The sequence below is a fragment of the Rhinolophus sinicus genome, chromosome 15 (assembly GCF_057876585.1).
Source record: "Rhinolophus sinicus isolate RSI-liver-muscle chromosome 15, RSI-T2T, whole genome shotgun sequence".
In the NCBI taxonomy this organism is placed as follows: domain Eukaryota; kingdom Metazoa; phylum Chordata; class Mammalia; order Chiroptera; family Rhinolophidae; genus Rhinolophus; species Rhinolophus sinicus.
Genome location: NC_142515.1, coordinates 77,522,559 through 77,537,822, shown reverse-complemented (window position 1 = coordinate 77,537,822; position 15,264 = coordinate 77,522,559). Strand labels below are relative to the sequence as shown.

The following is a 15,264-nucleotide window of genomic DNA, read 5'->3' as shown; positions in this document are numbered from 1 at the left end:
CAGCTCTGCTACCTGCAACCTGGAGTCACCTTAGTCAAGTTGCTTAACCTCTCGGAGCCTCAGTTTTCCAATCTGCAAAATGGGGATGAGAATAACAGCGTCTACTCCATGAGGTTGTAGTGATGACCAAATGGGTTAATAACTGGAAAATATTTAGAACGGTGCCAGTATATGTAGTATGTGGTCTGGAAACATGAGCCATTTTCACCACTATTGGTGAACCCACGAGGGCTCAGTCTGTGCCAACTTCACAGGTATGAAGTTGGCAGAGCCTACTTGTGCCTGACGACCATGTCCCCACACCCAGGTAGAGGGTGGTTTCCAGCCACCTCTCACCTATACATTTTCTCCTTGGAGCCTGGGGCTGCACCTCATGTTTCCCACAGCTTCCGCCCTCCCAATGTCTCCAGTTCCCCATGTGGCTCTGCATCTTCTGTGGGCAGCATCTTCTTTGAGAACATGCAAAGGGGGCAGACATAACCCAAAATAACTTTATTGTTTCTCCGCTTCTGATATAAAGCATCCTTAGAACCCTAACCCAGCCCCCTGGGGGCATGAACATGGCTGTGTGTCACCAACTCTGGTTGGGGCCCCGTGGTCCTTACTTCTTGGAGGGAGGAGCCCAATGCCCACGCTAGCTGCCATTCCCATGTCCCACTGACCCCCGGGGGTTGAGCCCTGGTGCAGTGCAGAAGTTCAAGCCTGAGATTGACCAGATACAGTGAATCACAGGGTCCTGCTCGACCCTAGTGTTGGAGGTGGAGGGTGCAGGCCACAGCTTCCAGCTCTCTCCAAGAAAGACTGAGTGTTGGGGAGAGGCTGGGCTCGCCTGAGGTCATAGTGTAGCATGTCATTCTTCCTGAGTTTCGGGGTTCCACCTGGTCAGCCACTGCCACCGGGGATCAATTCTTCTCAGTTCCAGAATCTCCCACCTCTGGAGAGGACGGCCTGGAGGCCCTGAGACCCATCGAGGCCAGGGCTTGTCACCAGGGTGTCCCTGCGGTGTGTAGCAAGCAGTTTCATCAGTTTCCCCAAAACCCCGTGGAATGAGGCAGGGGTTGGGTGATGCCCAGACAGTGACTGGAGAGAGGGCTGCGAGAGGGACCTGGGGCTAAGCGGGAGTTGCAGGCCTCTCCCAGCTACAGCAGCTGCAGCCGTACCTTCAGCCGCAAGGCCAGGACCCCTGGCCCTGGTTGCCCCTCTGGCTGGATGCCCCAGGGCCCTGCCACGCTCACCACCTCCAGCTGGTAGGTTCCAGGCCCTGGCCTCCGACGCCCCAGCTGCAGGGAGCTGAGGCCATGGAAGTGATGCATGCGGAAGAAACCTTGCTCGTTGCCGTGGGCAATGACGTAACGGACCCGGCTCCCCAGACTCTCCAGCGCTGGCCGCAGCTCCAGAATGTGCTCAGCCCTGCCCAGGTGCGAGAGGTTCAAGCCCAAGGTCAGCGGGGCCTCTGAGTCAAGGCTGGCCAGGCTCACCTGGGGAGAAAGACAGGTGGATAATGGTTAGAGTCTGCCAGAACTGAATGCAATGGTAGGGGGCCATGGAGTCACGGCCATGGAGAAATTTTAGCCAATCTCTAAAGAGGAGGAAAACATGGAACACTCTCTGCCCCTGACTTCCATCTAGCCCTCCATCCACAAGGCCGGAGATCAGCGTGGGCTACAGACATAGGCAGCAAAGTGGAGGCTGGTCTCCAGGAAGGCAAAGAGGGAAGGTAGGTGGCCACTTTTACATGCTGCCTCCAGACTCCTAGTCTCAGCGGAGGGGCTTTAGTGAGATCCCTGACAATCTGGGCATAGGGAATCAAGGATTTGCCCTCAGATTCGGGGAGTTAGTCAGATGGCTTTGTGCCCCAGAGCCTTAAGGTCACTCAAAGGTGGCCTGGGGTGGCTGGAGTTATGACCAAGAGCCTTGCAGCAGAAGCCAGCTCCAGAGAGGATACCAGACCAGACACAGTGAGAGGAACACAAGATCCAGCTTGGCTAGGGACAATTGCCCAACAGCTTTCCGGTTCCTGGAGGCCCACTGCAGTTCCTGCATCTGGGCTCTTTGAGAGCCCTCTGTGTGCAGATGACAAACCCTCTTTATCTGAGTTCCTGTGAGTGCATTCCTGGTCCTGGCAGCTGGGCAGGGCCCTGAGTAAGCCAGCCAGCCTCAATGGCAGGCTAACGGGGGCTGGGTGCCGCATCCAATCCCACAGGAGGTTATCTGTGTTTCCTTCTCCTTTGTTCTGAGCAGTGCTGTATTTGTTCTGCCTAATTGACATGCTGATGGGGTGTTTTGCTTTTGCATTAAAGTGAAAGCTATGCCTCCTTCCCAAACCCTCAGTTCTGGAGATTTCAATCCTCACCATTAAGTGTTGCTCAGACATGTGTTCTTACTGACACCTACTGATGGTCTAGGGTATTGCAGGCAAAGGCACGTGGAGCATCCCAGGAGTTGGGAGAACCACTCCACCCACTCACTGAGGACCAAGGGCTGGTAAAATAGCTGCAAACCTGACAGATACAGGGCCCAACCTTGTGAAGTTCATAGAAAATAATGGTAACAATGGGATAATATATACAGCCACCATTTTTCCCAACAAGAGGGGAAAAAAAAAAACTAGAGAGAAAAAGCAGGCAAAGTAATCCAGTCATATTTAGTTAATCTAATATTAAAAGAACCTTCAAAGCCAACACTCCTATCACACTTCTGCTTTCATTTTGCTACATAGCATTTATCGTATATCATGTTTTATCATGTTATAAAATACAATGTTTTACTTGTTTCTTATTTGTCTGTTTTAAAATGTCAGCCCCAGAGTCACAGGGACTTTTGCTTTTGTTCACTATTGCTCCATTACAGTGCCCAATGCACAGTAGGTGTTCAACAAAATCTTCGGAGTGAACGAGTTTGGTAATGGCTTCTGTGCTCAGTGATTTTTTTGGGAAATAAGATAAAGTGACGGTCTCAGAGGATGGTGACTGCAGGCAGGAGTACATGTCTGAGCAACACTTAATGGAGGTGGGCTGAAATTTCCAGAACTTAGGGTTTGGGAAATAGGAATAGCTTTCACTTTAATGCAAAAGCAAAACACCTGGGATGCCTGGCCATGAAGACCAAGGCTGCTTGTAAAGAAAAGGTTGTGTGGTGTAGCTGTGGAATCCCTGCTCTGCCACTTTCAAGTTCTGCAACTTGAGCATGTGCCCTAACCTCTCTGAGCCTCAGTTTCCTGATCTATAAAATGGGGATGACAGTGGCATCTACACCTCTCAAGGCTGTTGTAAACACTGAGAGGCCGTGAGTGCAGAGCACTTGGAGGAGTGTGTACATTAAGCAGGTGCTCAATGAATGTTTAGCTTTCAGATCCCTTGGGGGGGGGGGGATGGCAAAGCTGGCTAGCAGTGGCCTCAGGGACAAAACTGCCGTCCTCTACAACCTGAGGTCAGGGTCATGGCTGAAGTGGCCCAGGGGGCAGGAGGGATAGAGCCACAACTGCTCTGAGAGCGTGGAAGGACTCCTGTGATTTCTAGAGATGAGGTGGGTTCGGGAGACCTGAGCATCACGATGCAGGAAAGAGGTGCAGGATGGAGGGTCTGAAGGAGGTGATGAACAAAGGGGCTAAGCAGGCTGCTCCAGGCCTCATTGGTACTAAATTCAAAGCAGTTATGAGGGAAGGCTATGCCAGCCAGCAGGTGAAGGGTGACAATTCGGGGATATAGGCAGGGTTGGCAGGGACCCAAGCCATTTCTCCTGCATCCAAGTACCATGGGAGGGATCACGGGGAGCATCACAGTCCGGCCAGAGTCTGTGTGGGAGGTACCTGACTCGTCACCAGGAGTGTGGTAGGGTGGTGGGGCTCTGTGCCCCCCAGAGAGCCCTGAGGGGAATCTGGGAGCTCAGGAAGTACAGGCAGGCCCAGGCGGCAGCATAGCACAGGAACAGCTGGGGCACAGTCTAGTGTTCCCAGCCGTGGCCCATCCTCTAGCTGTCCTCACCACCTATGGTGCCACCACGCCCAGTGCATTCCCTGTGGCACCTGGTGGGCCCCGTGCACACTGCGCCGTTCCCGGTCACGAGGGGGAAGGCTGTTGATCTTGCATTCATAGCAGGATTCGGGCGAGACCAGCTCTTCATCTGGGCCATTCTGGGGTCCAGGGCTGAGGCTCAGGCCGGAGACACAGTGCCTAGGCCAGGATGGGGGGAGACAGGCCTTCAGGGACAGGCTAGTGTCCTTCAGGTACACCCTCACACACTCCATTGGAGCCACACTGCCCGTGGGCACAAGTGCTATCATGCAAATGTGCCAGTGTGGCTTTGCATGCACCTACCCAGAGGTGCGTGCGTGCATCCTTGGCTTACCTGGGCAGAGGTGTGTACCTGCATGCACTCAGGGCTGTGTGTGCACGCCGGAATGCTGATGTGCTGATGTGTGCTTGTGCACATGCACGTTGGGATATATGAATGCACGGGGTGCCCAGGCGTGTTGGCATGGGTGTGAGCCATGCGTACACTCGAGTGTATTACAGAGAAGCGTGCATCTATCACTGGACGTGCAAGCATGAAAGAGTACCACGAGGACAATATACCACAGTGGGTGTGAGCTTGTACATGCACATGTACAGGTGCCACTGGGGCTCATTTTCTGTGCACATGTGTGTGCACAGGCTGGCACATGTGCATACACTCCCAGGGTATGGGGGTCTGTACCCACGCCACTCACCCTTGCCCAGCCCGGAAGTAGCCTCGGGGGCAGCCGCACAGGAAGCCACCAGGGGTGTTGGAACAGCTGTAGCTACAGGGTCCCCCCTGCACTGCACACTCATCCACATCCTGGCAGCCTCCCAGGGTCTGGTCAAAGTCAAAGCCAGAGGGACAGACGCAATGGAAGCCACCCAGCGTGTTGTGGCAGGAGGCGCTGCCACAGGCCGTGGGCGACAGGACACATTCATTCTTGTCTGAGGGTGGAGAGGGAGAGAGAGAGTCTGTAGGGGGCAGAGGGGGAGCAGCTTTCGCAACCCCAGAGCCATCCACCTGCAACACTCCTCCTCCCCACTGGCAACTCTAGCTCCTCTTTCAGAGTCCAAGGCCAATGTCAAAATCTCCGTCAGCACTGTGAGCCCCTCAACCCTATAATTCTCTTTCAAAGCATTTCTAAAAACTTCCCAGAAATCCTAAATTGTGGGATGGTCTAAAACATGTCTCTCCGCCTTGGCACTGTTGACATGTGTGACCAGATGGTGGGCGGGGGGCACGTCCTGGGCAGCATCCCTGTCCTCCACGCACTCAATACGAGAAGCACCCATGGCCCAGCTGTGACAAATGTCTCTAAGACACTTTAAAATGTGTCCCAGGGGGTAAAACGGTCCCCAGTTCAGAACCACTGGCCTAATTAATCCCTGTTTCCCCTGTGAGACTGGACTAGAGGGCAGGGATGAAATCTGGAATCTGTTTCTCGACTCATGTCTATATCCTCAGGGCTTGGTGCCAGGCAGGTCCTGGGCAAACCATGACTGAAGGAATGAATAAGTATGCAGAGGAGCAGACAGACTGAGAATGAGGAACTGACCCCCGGGGACCAATCAGACTATTGCAGCAGAGGCAATAGTCTGATTGGTCCCCAGGGGTCAGACGCCACAGGGCAGTGGGGGAACAGATGTGGAACATAGCTGAGGACCCACCATAAGGAATAGGAGAAGGAACCGGAGAAAAGGCAGTGCTGGTGAGGTGGTAGCAAAGTGGGGACAGCCACGTCACAAGGCTGCAAGAGGAGAGAGTGTCCAGAAGGGTCAGGAAGCAGTGCCGAGAGAGCAAAGGAGGTGAAGAAGTCGAGGAAGAGCGGCCCCAACAAGGGTCAAGAGTGAAAGCCAGACTGCAGGGGAGAAAGAGAGGTGGTGAGGACAAAGCTGTCATTTAGAGGGCCTGGAGTAGCAAAGAGTGCAATGGAGAAGGGTGAGGGGCAGAAGGCTAACCCCCCCAAGCTGAGAGCCTCTGCAATACCTATGGCAAAGGTGTGGCATGCATGCCCCCACTCCCCACTGCCACACCCATGGCAGACATCAACAATCAATCACAGCACTCTTTCCCGGTGATCACAGGCACCGTCTCAGAATCTTTCTCATCTGAGCCCTCCAGGTCACCACTTGCTAAGAAATAGATTTGAACTTTGCCATCCTGGCTCTGCAGTCCCCTGACTCCCCAGCAAAGGGGAACCCCTTACCCTCCAGGCTGGCCCATCTGAACTGTATAGGTAGTTGTGCTTTCACAATATCCTGCAGGAGGTGGTCCCTAGTCACCCACTCTGGACAGGTTCTGGTGGGTGCCCCAGCTTCCTCCCAGCCCCTGCCACTCACCCACACACTGGCTCCACTGAGAGTGTGGGGTGAAACCCTGGGGGCAGCTGCAGCGGTAGCCCCCCAGCTCATTCTGACAGCCGTGCTGGCAGCGATGGGGCCCATCACATTCATCCACATCTGCAAGACAGAGAGGGAGAGAAGGTTCGCCTGGCCGCCTTCAGGACTACCTCCCAGGTCTGGACTCCACCCAAAACCTGACTCTACCTTCGCAGCCATGGCCTGAGCTGTCCAGGGTGAAGCCTTGATAGCACTCACAGCTGAAGCTTCCCGGGGTGTTGTGGCAGCGTCCCCGGGTACCACATAGGCCAGGCTGGGCCAAGCACTCATCATTATCTGTAGAGGACAGAGAGCCAGCAGGGCCATCTGGTGGTTAGGGGACTCGTGTCAGGCACCATGATGCCAGGCCTACCACCTGATTAACTGTGTGGCTTCAGGCAAGTCACTTACCCTCTTTGTGCCTCAGTTTCTCCCTCTGTGAAATGAGCTCAAGGTGGGGAATTCGAGTTTTGGCTTCCTTGAGTATGGAGATTATTGAGACCAGGTATGTCCCCTTGGGACCCTGAGATCTCTCTTGGGTACAAGCGGCACTGGGGAAATGGGGTTTCTAAGCCAGAGTGGCTCCTGAAATTACATGTGGTCTCATCCCTCACATCGGAGCTGTCACTTGAGGGGCCACAGAGACTAGCTCTGGATTCCCACCAGTGAACCAAGGAGCAGGGTGGCCTGTTGCAGTCATGTGAGTGTGAACTTCTAGTTCAGCCGACAGCAAACCCGTGGGACAAATCCAGCCCACCATTTGTTTGTGTAAATAAAGTTTTATTGGCACACAGCCATGCCCGTGCATTTATGACGTACCACCTATGGCTGCTTTTGAGCTAAAACGGCTGAGTTGAGTAATTACGACAGAGACCATATGGACCACAAACTTGAAATGTCCACTAACAGGCCCTTTTTAGAAAAAGTTTGCCCATCCCTGATCTAGTTGGCCGAAGACCACCCACCAAGAGTACAAGCCATCCAGAATGATTTGGAGCCTTCAATCCATGGTAACTACACAATAGGGAGCCTCGCTGAGAATTTAATCTAATGAGAGAATATCTGTGTGAGCTTGCTGTGTGTCATGTACACGTGGGATGCGTGTGCGCTGGCACATGAGCTGTGTGTGAACACACATACAGCTGCACACATACAAATGCCACATTAAGGGTGCTCGTCTTAGGAGGCAGGAAAAATGACTTTACAGTGAGGAAAAAGCGCAATGCATGTCATTTCTAGGCCTAGAACGCTCTTCCCCAATATGCACATGGCTCTCGACTTCCCTCACATCTTTCCTCAAATGTCCCCTTTCAATGAGGCTTCTCCTGATCCCTCTTTGAAAAATTGCAGCCTCCCTGATTTCCTCACTAGGATTTTCTTTTTTGTTCTTTCACACTACGTGTCACCTTCGAACATTCCATAGTGTTAACTTATTGTTATGTTTGTTTCTAGTCTGATTCCCTGCTAGCAGGGATGGTCCATGACAGGAGCAAGCTTGATCCTTGTGGCCATTTCTGTACCCTCAGAGTCTAGAACAGGGCTAGGCACCACTTCTATAAAGGACCAGATAGGAAATATTTTTGACTCTGTTGCAAATGCTCAGCTCTGCCACTGTAGTGCAGAAGCATCCATAGACAGTATGTAAATAAACAGGCGTGGCTGTGTGCCAATAAAACTTTATTAACAAATCCCTTAATGAGGCCCTCCCTTGGCGGGGCTTGGCCCTCAGGGGAAGTCTGGTTCTCCCCGGCCACAAGACACTGAGAAGTGATGGGAGTGACAGATGCTCTTGCAGCTTTGGGTTCTGAACCAACTTTCCCTTTGGATCCTGTGAGCCCCTGGTCTTTCAGGAGCACCCTGGGGAGGGGCTTAGGAGACAGACCCAGCAGGGACTGCTCAGGTGTCCTGGGCCAAAGTCAGAGGAACTCCTGACAGCAGGCCTCCCAGCTCCCTAGGGGAGGAGGGAGACAGGTTCTAGATAGCCCTGGGCACGTGCTATTTTTTTGGTGAACGAATAAGTGAAGGCCACAGTCATGCACCAGATTCGGGACTCACCGAAGCAGGCCTGATGGCGCTGGGTGAAGCCGGGGGGACAGTGGCAGGTAAAGGCACCGATGGTGTTGACACAGAAGAACTGGCAGTTGTGCTGCCTGGAGGTACACTCATCCAGGTCTGTGGCACAGATGGTCCCAGGGGGCTCAGGGCAGGGCCTGGCTGGGACTGGGGGCTTCCCAGGGGAAAGACCCTAGAGATGGCACCCGATGCCATGCAGCAGGGAGGAGGTGAGATGGCACGGGATGTGCCCGGGGTAGCCCTGGGGGGCAGGGATGGAGCCCACAGGGCATGAGGGGCAGGGAGGGATGGACATCACCTCTGCAGGTCCTGCCATCCTCCTCCAGTAGGTAGCCGCGGGGGCAGGCACACAGGAAACTGCCCTCCGTGTTTTTGCAGAGGAAGGTGCATGGCGTGGGGGTCTGGCTGCACTCGTCCACATCTAGAGGGGACGACAGCATGCAGGGGGATTAGACAGACATTCCCAGGGGCTCGGAGGCGGGGGTGTCCACCCCGGCCCTGCTAAGGCCTCCTTCCCAGACTCCAGCCATCCAGAATCTGTGGGCTTACATAGGAATTTACACTTTTTCTGTAAAAGCCAGAGTAATCATGTTGGGCTTTCTGGGCCACACAGTCTCAGTTCCAACTACTCAAGTCTAGCTTTGTAGCAGGAAAGCAGCCATAGAGGGAAAAGAAACAAATAGGTGTGGCTGTGTGCCAATAAAACTTTATTAACAAAAATAAGCCGAGGGCCAGATTCAGCCATTGGGCTGCGTTTGCCAACCCCCGACTTAGATGAATACCTGCTATACAAGGTAACTGAAGATCTTCAGATATACAAAACAACAGGAAGAAAGTGGCCCAAATAAGGCCGGGGTAACAGGAAGGATTAGTGGATATTTTCAGCTTTGTGGTCCATATGAACTCTGTCGTTTCTGGTCCTGGTTTTCTCACAGAAGCACAGGCCAGATGCTATGCAGAGGGGCTGGGCGGGGTCAGGGGATGGGGATCAGGGGACTCACCCAGGCAGGCTGTGGCAGTGGCATCTGGCGTGTACCCATCCTGGCAGTGGCAGCGGAAGGACCCAAGGCCGTTGATGCACTCACCATGGGGACATAGGTGAGAGAACACATGACACTCGTCCACATCTGGGGATAAGCAGCGCTTAGCTGGAGCTGGCTGCCTCGGGTCCCGGGCCATGCCTCCTCCCTTTTGCCCACCAGCCCTTTCTCTGGAGGTCAGGCCAGCCTCTACTTCCCCTCCCTGCACCAGGGAGCTGGGACCACACCTGATGCCATGGGTGGCACCTCCGCCAGTAGGACACACTAATGAAGCTCCTTCCACTGGACACAGAACAGCCCGGGTGACAGACCCACCCCACATAGGTGGAAGCACAGTGACACACAAGCATTGCACACCAGTCACACACACAGACACTTCTGTAGGATCACGAGTACACACATTCAGGGGCTCCTCTGTCCCCCAGACGCACCCTCGCAAAGGCACTTCTCAGCCCCTGATGTCACTGCTGCTGATTTTGGATGACCTGCCATCCTCACTGACATGCTCGATGTGACACACTCAGGCACAGATACACTCATACACACATACCAACTCAGACACTCGCCGGAACCCAAACCACGCGACTGGCTCCCTCCCTCTCCCCCCCCCTTCTGATCTGCACGCCTCACCCACTTCACACACACAGAACACACACCAGTGCCCATCCTCATCAGCACACATGCATGTTCACTAACCAGCTCACACACAAGAACGCACACCAGCTCTTTTGCTTTCACATGCTCATTAATGAGCCCACACACAAAAGAACAAAGAACACACACATTGCCTCACACACCTGCTCACCTGTCCACCCATGTTCATGCACTCACAGAGGCAAGAGTGGGTTCTGGTTCACACGGGTTCATACACACCTGCCAGCGCGCGCGCACACACACGCTCTTTCTCTCTCTCTCCAGCACCTACACGACCATGGACAAACTCCCACCCACCTCGGCCCTCAACAGTGTAGCCTGGGCCATGAGGGCACAGCTTCTTGTGGGCGGAGGTACCAGGCAGGGGACAGAGTTCGCAATGGAGTCCCCAGCCACGGCCACCTCCGCAACAGCACTCCACCCTGGTGACTGGCGTGCCACCGCTCGATGGGGCCTGGCATACAGCCTGCAGCACCTCGGAGAAGCAAGGCCCCTGCCGGATGTCTGCAGAGAACGAGTGGGGATGGTGAGTGGGAGAAACATGCCATCAGAGTCCCCCTTCCATGGGGGGTGTCGGGGGTGCTGAGTCTACACATGGGCTCCCAGACATCTCTGACACAGCTGTGCAAGTGCATGGGTTGCCACCTTCCAAGCTATTGTTCCCTAGCACTGTTAAACGCCCTCTGGGCTGGGCCTGGGACCACAGCTGTGGCAGAAGCTATAGACCTGAAGGTCAGAGAGCCACCCCTGGGCTGCAGACGCCGGGCCGCTCACTGAGGGCAAGGGCAGCATCCCTCTGGCCGTAGAGAGATCAGAAGGTCACAGGGAACACTGGGGTGTTAGCAAGAGGTGGTGGCATCCTGGACAAACAGTGGGGACAGAGCAGAAGGGTGATGTCCAGAGACATGTGGGGAATGGAGAGGACAGGCTGGAGACTGGATGTCAGGTGAGGGAGAGGGAGCTCCTGGTTACTCTAGGGGTTACTCTTGGGAGTAGGTGCTGGGGCATCACCGAGGGGGACTCGGGGGCAGAGAGACTGGGCTTGTTTGGGGTTAGCTGTGTCTGGGGCGTATTGGGAATGGGGGCTCCTGAAGGCAGCTGGACACACATGTCTGGCCTGAAGCTGGGGGTGGAGACTGTGCTGGGTGAGGAGAGTGAAGACGGAGGAGATGAGAGTGGCAGGGGCTGTGTGGGGACAGGGTGGACAAGTTGCCAGGACAGATGGCATAAGCAGGTCACCTGCCAAGTTTAGCCCCAGGAAGTGGTGAACCTGGGGAGCGTTGGTCGCTGGGTGTGATGGGTAGGGATGGGGGAGACAACTTGCTATTTCAGGGCATTTGATTGAAAGGACCAAGGGAAGCATGGGGGTGTGTGGTGGACACGTGTGTCCAGATCAGCTCAGCAACCCCATGGGTCCCTTTGGTGCCCCAGAACCCACCCGCCTTGGGAAGCTCCCAGGCGTCAGGGGGGACAGGCATTGGGTGGCTGCACCCCCCGTGCCTGAGCCTGGTCACACTCACCATGGCACTCGGTGAGGGCGGGGCTGGGCTGGAAGCCCTCATCACAGTTGCACTGGAAGCTGCCCGCAGTGTTGACACAGCGGCCGTTGGCACAGAGTCTGGGCTGGGTGCGGCACTCATCCTCATCTGACATGGGAGCGATAAGACCCCTGAGCCTGCCTCCCCCCAGTTTCAATATCTGCCCGACCATCTGCTTCTTCTTGCTCTGACTCCTCCTCTCTGTGGGGCTCCCTGCACCCCCAAAGCACCCCCATACCGATGCAGCCCTCCCCAGAGCCAAGCTGGGGCCGCATGCCCGGGGGGCAGATACAGGTGAAGGTGCCAATGAGGTTCTTGCACAGCATGCCCCGGGTGTGGCAGTCCTGCTGGCCTTCTACACACTCGTCCACATCTGCGGATGACCAGGGAGGGAGGGTGGCAATGTCAGGCGTCCCATGGCCTGGCCCCAGTCTGTGGGGGCCTGGATCCCAACCCCCAGCGGGCCTTAGGTGGGGCCAGAGTGAGGTTCCTGCAGCACTGCCAGGCTCCCGTCTCTCCCTTGCCTGGGCCAGGCCTCCCGAGACACCAAGGGGGTCAGCCCTGCCCCGAACACCGCACCCCTGTCCACATCGGGTCTGTGAATCTGTCTGGCCTTCACCATGCTCGCTGGAACGCTGACCCTGAAACAGGCCTAGAGGGGCCACATCCCAGCCCAGGGTTTTCTCTCCCTTGAAGCTATGGACATTTGAGACCAGAACATTCCTTGTGGTGGGAGTCTGTTCTGTGCATTGTAGTGTTTCCCCAAAAATAAGACCTAACTGGAAAATAAGCCCTAGCATGATTTTTCAGGATGACATCCCCTGAACATAAGCCCTAATGCGTCTTTTGGAGCAAAAAGTAATAAAGACCTGGTCTTATTTTCGGGGAAACAGGATAGGATATTTAGCAGCATCCCAGGCTAGTTAATGCCAGTAGCACCACCCTCCCTCCCGCTACCCAATGGAGACAATAAAAAATGTCTCCAGACATTGCCACATGTTCCTGTGGGGCTTAATCGCTGTCCCCACTGCCCTATCCCACGGAGGGCATGTCCAGCTGTCAGGGGAGAGGGTTCCATAGCCACGCCCACTTCACTGGAGAGGGCTCCATGGCCACGCCCACTTCACTGGAGAGGGCTTCAGAGCCACGCCCACTGTGCTGTTAGTCTCCTGACCCAAGATGCTAGCACCCCATTTTCATAACAGAAATAGAGTCACCAGTCACAAAAGCACACCCACCACACACGCATTTACCTCACTTCCCTCGCCATATCACACTGTTCATTCCCACCCCTGGAGGCACAGGCTTATTTCTCCCTCTTTTCTCAGGATGGGGGCAGGGGAGCCCTGGGGGCCCTGACCTTCCTGCCTGCCTGGGCAGGTCCTACCTTGGCACGTGGCCCCGTCCTCTCGCAAGGTGTAGCCAGCTGGGCAGGCGCACATGTAGGAGCCTTCGGTGTTGTGGCAGCGGAAGGCACAGAGGAGGGGGTTCAGGGAGCACTCGTCCATGTCTGGGGAGGCCAGTGGATGTGCCAGCTAGGCGGGGTCTGCCTGCGGGACCCCTGCTCCCTCCCTCCCCATCTCTCAGCCCAAGTCCTGGAAAAGTCGTACCCTCACAGGTCATCATGGGGCCGGGCTCAAAGCCATCAGCGCAGGCGCATTCGAAGCCTCCGATGACATTGGTGCAGGTGCCTTCCCCACAGGGGTGCCCAACGGAACACTCGTCTATGTCTGGGGTGGGCAAGGGGGTGGTCAGTACCTGCAGAGAGCCCCTAGTTCCGATACTATCCTGTCGGCCTCCCCATCGACTACCACAGACTGGATAGGGCCAGACCCGGGGCAGCTCTAGGCTGGACACAGGGCAGCATACAGTATGTGTTCAGTGAATGAATGAATGAGTGACTGAGTCAATGAGTGAGCAAAGGAGTGAGTGAGGGAACAAATGAGTGAATAAATGAGTGAGTAAATAAGCGAATGAGTGAGTCAATGTGTAAGCAAGTGAGTGAATGAGTGAGCAAGAGAATGAATGAGAGGGGATGTGATAAGTGAGTGAATGGATGAATAGATGAATAAATGAGTGGGCAAATGTGTGGATTAATGAGTGAGCAAGTGACTGACTCAGCGAGTGAGTGAGTAAATGAATAAGTGAATGAGCAAGTGATGGAGTGAGTAAATAACAGAGAAGGAAGAGTGGGTAGGGAGAGTGACTGGCTGAGAGACAGGATCCTGCCTTGCGTTGTGTCTGCCCTGCCTGCTCTGCTCTGCTGTTTCCTGAGAGGCAAGCTCACCCACACAACTGACGCCCGTGAAGTCCAGGCTATAGCCGAAGGGACACTCGCAGCGAAAGGAGCCATCGGTGTTGACACAATGACCACTGGCACAGACACCAGGGTTCTCCGCACACTCGTTCACGTCTGAGGATGGCAGAGGTTGCAGGCATGGCATCTGTCATGTCCTGGCCACACTTAGGGTTTCTTCCTTCCCTCCAGGTCAGTGAGATCCACGGCCATCCATGAGCCGAGGGGGAACGTGAGACTTGGGAACCCAGGCAGAGCCCAGACGGGGCTGAGCAGGAAAGGAGGAGGGCAGCCCGGGGGGGATCTTAGCATGTGGGTGAGGGACTTACCCTCCCGAGTTTCATCCGGGCCTGGGACAGCCCCGTGGCCGAAGGGGCAGAGCTCCTGGAAGGCAGCTGGAAAGTGAAAAGGGAAAGGGGTGAGGGTCAGGGGCCAGGTGCAGCCCTCAGGACCCTCCAAGTGGGTGTAGGGAAGGCTGAAGAAAGAATGGAAAGGAGAACAGATGTGGGGGGCAGGCAAGCAGAATCGGAGACCGGACAAGGGTGGGTGCTCACCACTGCCCTCCTGAGGACAAAGCTCGCAGGGGTCGTTCCAGCCCTCGCCAGGCCTCTGGCTGCAACAGCACCGGCTCTTGGTGGTGTTGAAAGCTTTGGGCACTGAGCACCTTCCGCTCTCAAAGTGGGTGAAGCAGAAACTCTGCCGTGTGTCTGTGGGGTGATTCCCCAGATAATTGCTGGACAGGCCATCAGTAGTACCCACCTGTCCTGCAGGCCTCTTCTACCCCAGCCCCTACAAGTGGGTGGTCCTGCCTTTACCAGCGTCCCATTAGAACAATCCAGGCCCCTGACCATGGTGATTGGCTCAGATATAGACATGTGACCCACACTGGCCCAAAGAGGGTCAGCCCTGGGGCTTTTGCTGGACCCCTGGGAATTCCTTCCAGTAATACCTCACTTTCACTACTGTGGCAATGCCCTGGGGACAGGGAAGAACTGTCAACCTCAGCCAAGTTATTCTTGACCAGAAGACCCTTCTTGGAGAGGCAGTGACTGATTCCAGGGAGCCAGAGGGCCTCAGACTTCAGACCCCAAATTCTCATCAATGACCCCAGTCCTCAGCCCCAGATTCCCATCAGCCTGAGAAATCTTCTTGGGCAGGTTGGGGTTTGGGCCAAACCTGGCATCAGAACAACAAATATTGGTAGAATTGTCCTTCCCTCCCTCTTGTTACTTCCAATTTGGGAGTAAAGAGGCTGGCTCAGATAGAATGAGGTCAGCCCACACTGG

The 15,264-nt window shown here is 55.2% G+C and overlaps 1 protein-coding gene across 4 annotated transcripts in view; it reads right to left on the bottom strand.

The window, feature by feature from the left end:
* Window positions 1-477: 477 nt before the first annotated feature.
* The window catches only part of FBN3 (fibrillin 3), a 59,548-nt gene continuing 44,761 nt past the window's right edge, over window positions 478-15,264 (bottom strand). For 3 of the 4 annotated variants that reach the window (XM_088792333.1, XM_074337717.2, XM_088792334.1), the window contains exons 50-65: window positions 14,533-14,685; window positions 14,308-14,373; window positions 13,970-14,095; window positions 13,293-13,412; window positions 13,070-13,192; window positions 11,921-12,055; window positions 11,665-11,790; window positions 10,442-10,648; window positions 9,452-9,577; window positions 8,749-8,871; window positions 8,433-8,549; window positions 6,546-6,674; window positions 6,339-6,458; window positions 4,709-4,943; window positions 4,025-4,172; window positions 478-1,478 (exon numbers count right to left, since the gene is read on the bottom strand). In XM_088792333.1, the coding sequence (XP_088648459.1) occupies window positions 1,140-1,478; window positions 4,025-4,172; window positions 4,709-4,943; window positions 6,339-6,458; window positions 6,546-6,674; window positions 8,433-8,549; window positions 8,749-8,871; window positions 9,452-9,577; window positions 10,442-10,648; window positions 11,665-11,790; window positions 11,921-12,055; window positions 13,070-13,192; window positions 13,293-13,412; window positions 13,970-14,095; window positions 14,308-14,373; window positions 14,533-14,685 (2,393 nt within the window). In that variant the 3' untranslated portion in view covers window positions 478-1,139. The remainder of the gene's footprint in view (window positions 1,479-4,024; window positions 4,173-4,708; window positions 4,944-6,338; window positions 6,459-6,545; window positions 6,675-8,432; window positions 8,550-8,748; window positions 8,872-9,451; window positions 9,578-10,441; window positions 10,649-11,664; window positions 11,791-11,920; window positions 12,056-13,069; window positions 13,193-13,292; window positions 13,413-13,969; window positions 14,096-14,307; window positions 14,374-14,532; window positions 14,686-15,264) is intronic. The other variant, XM_088792335.1, reaches the window with a different exon arrangement.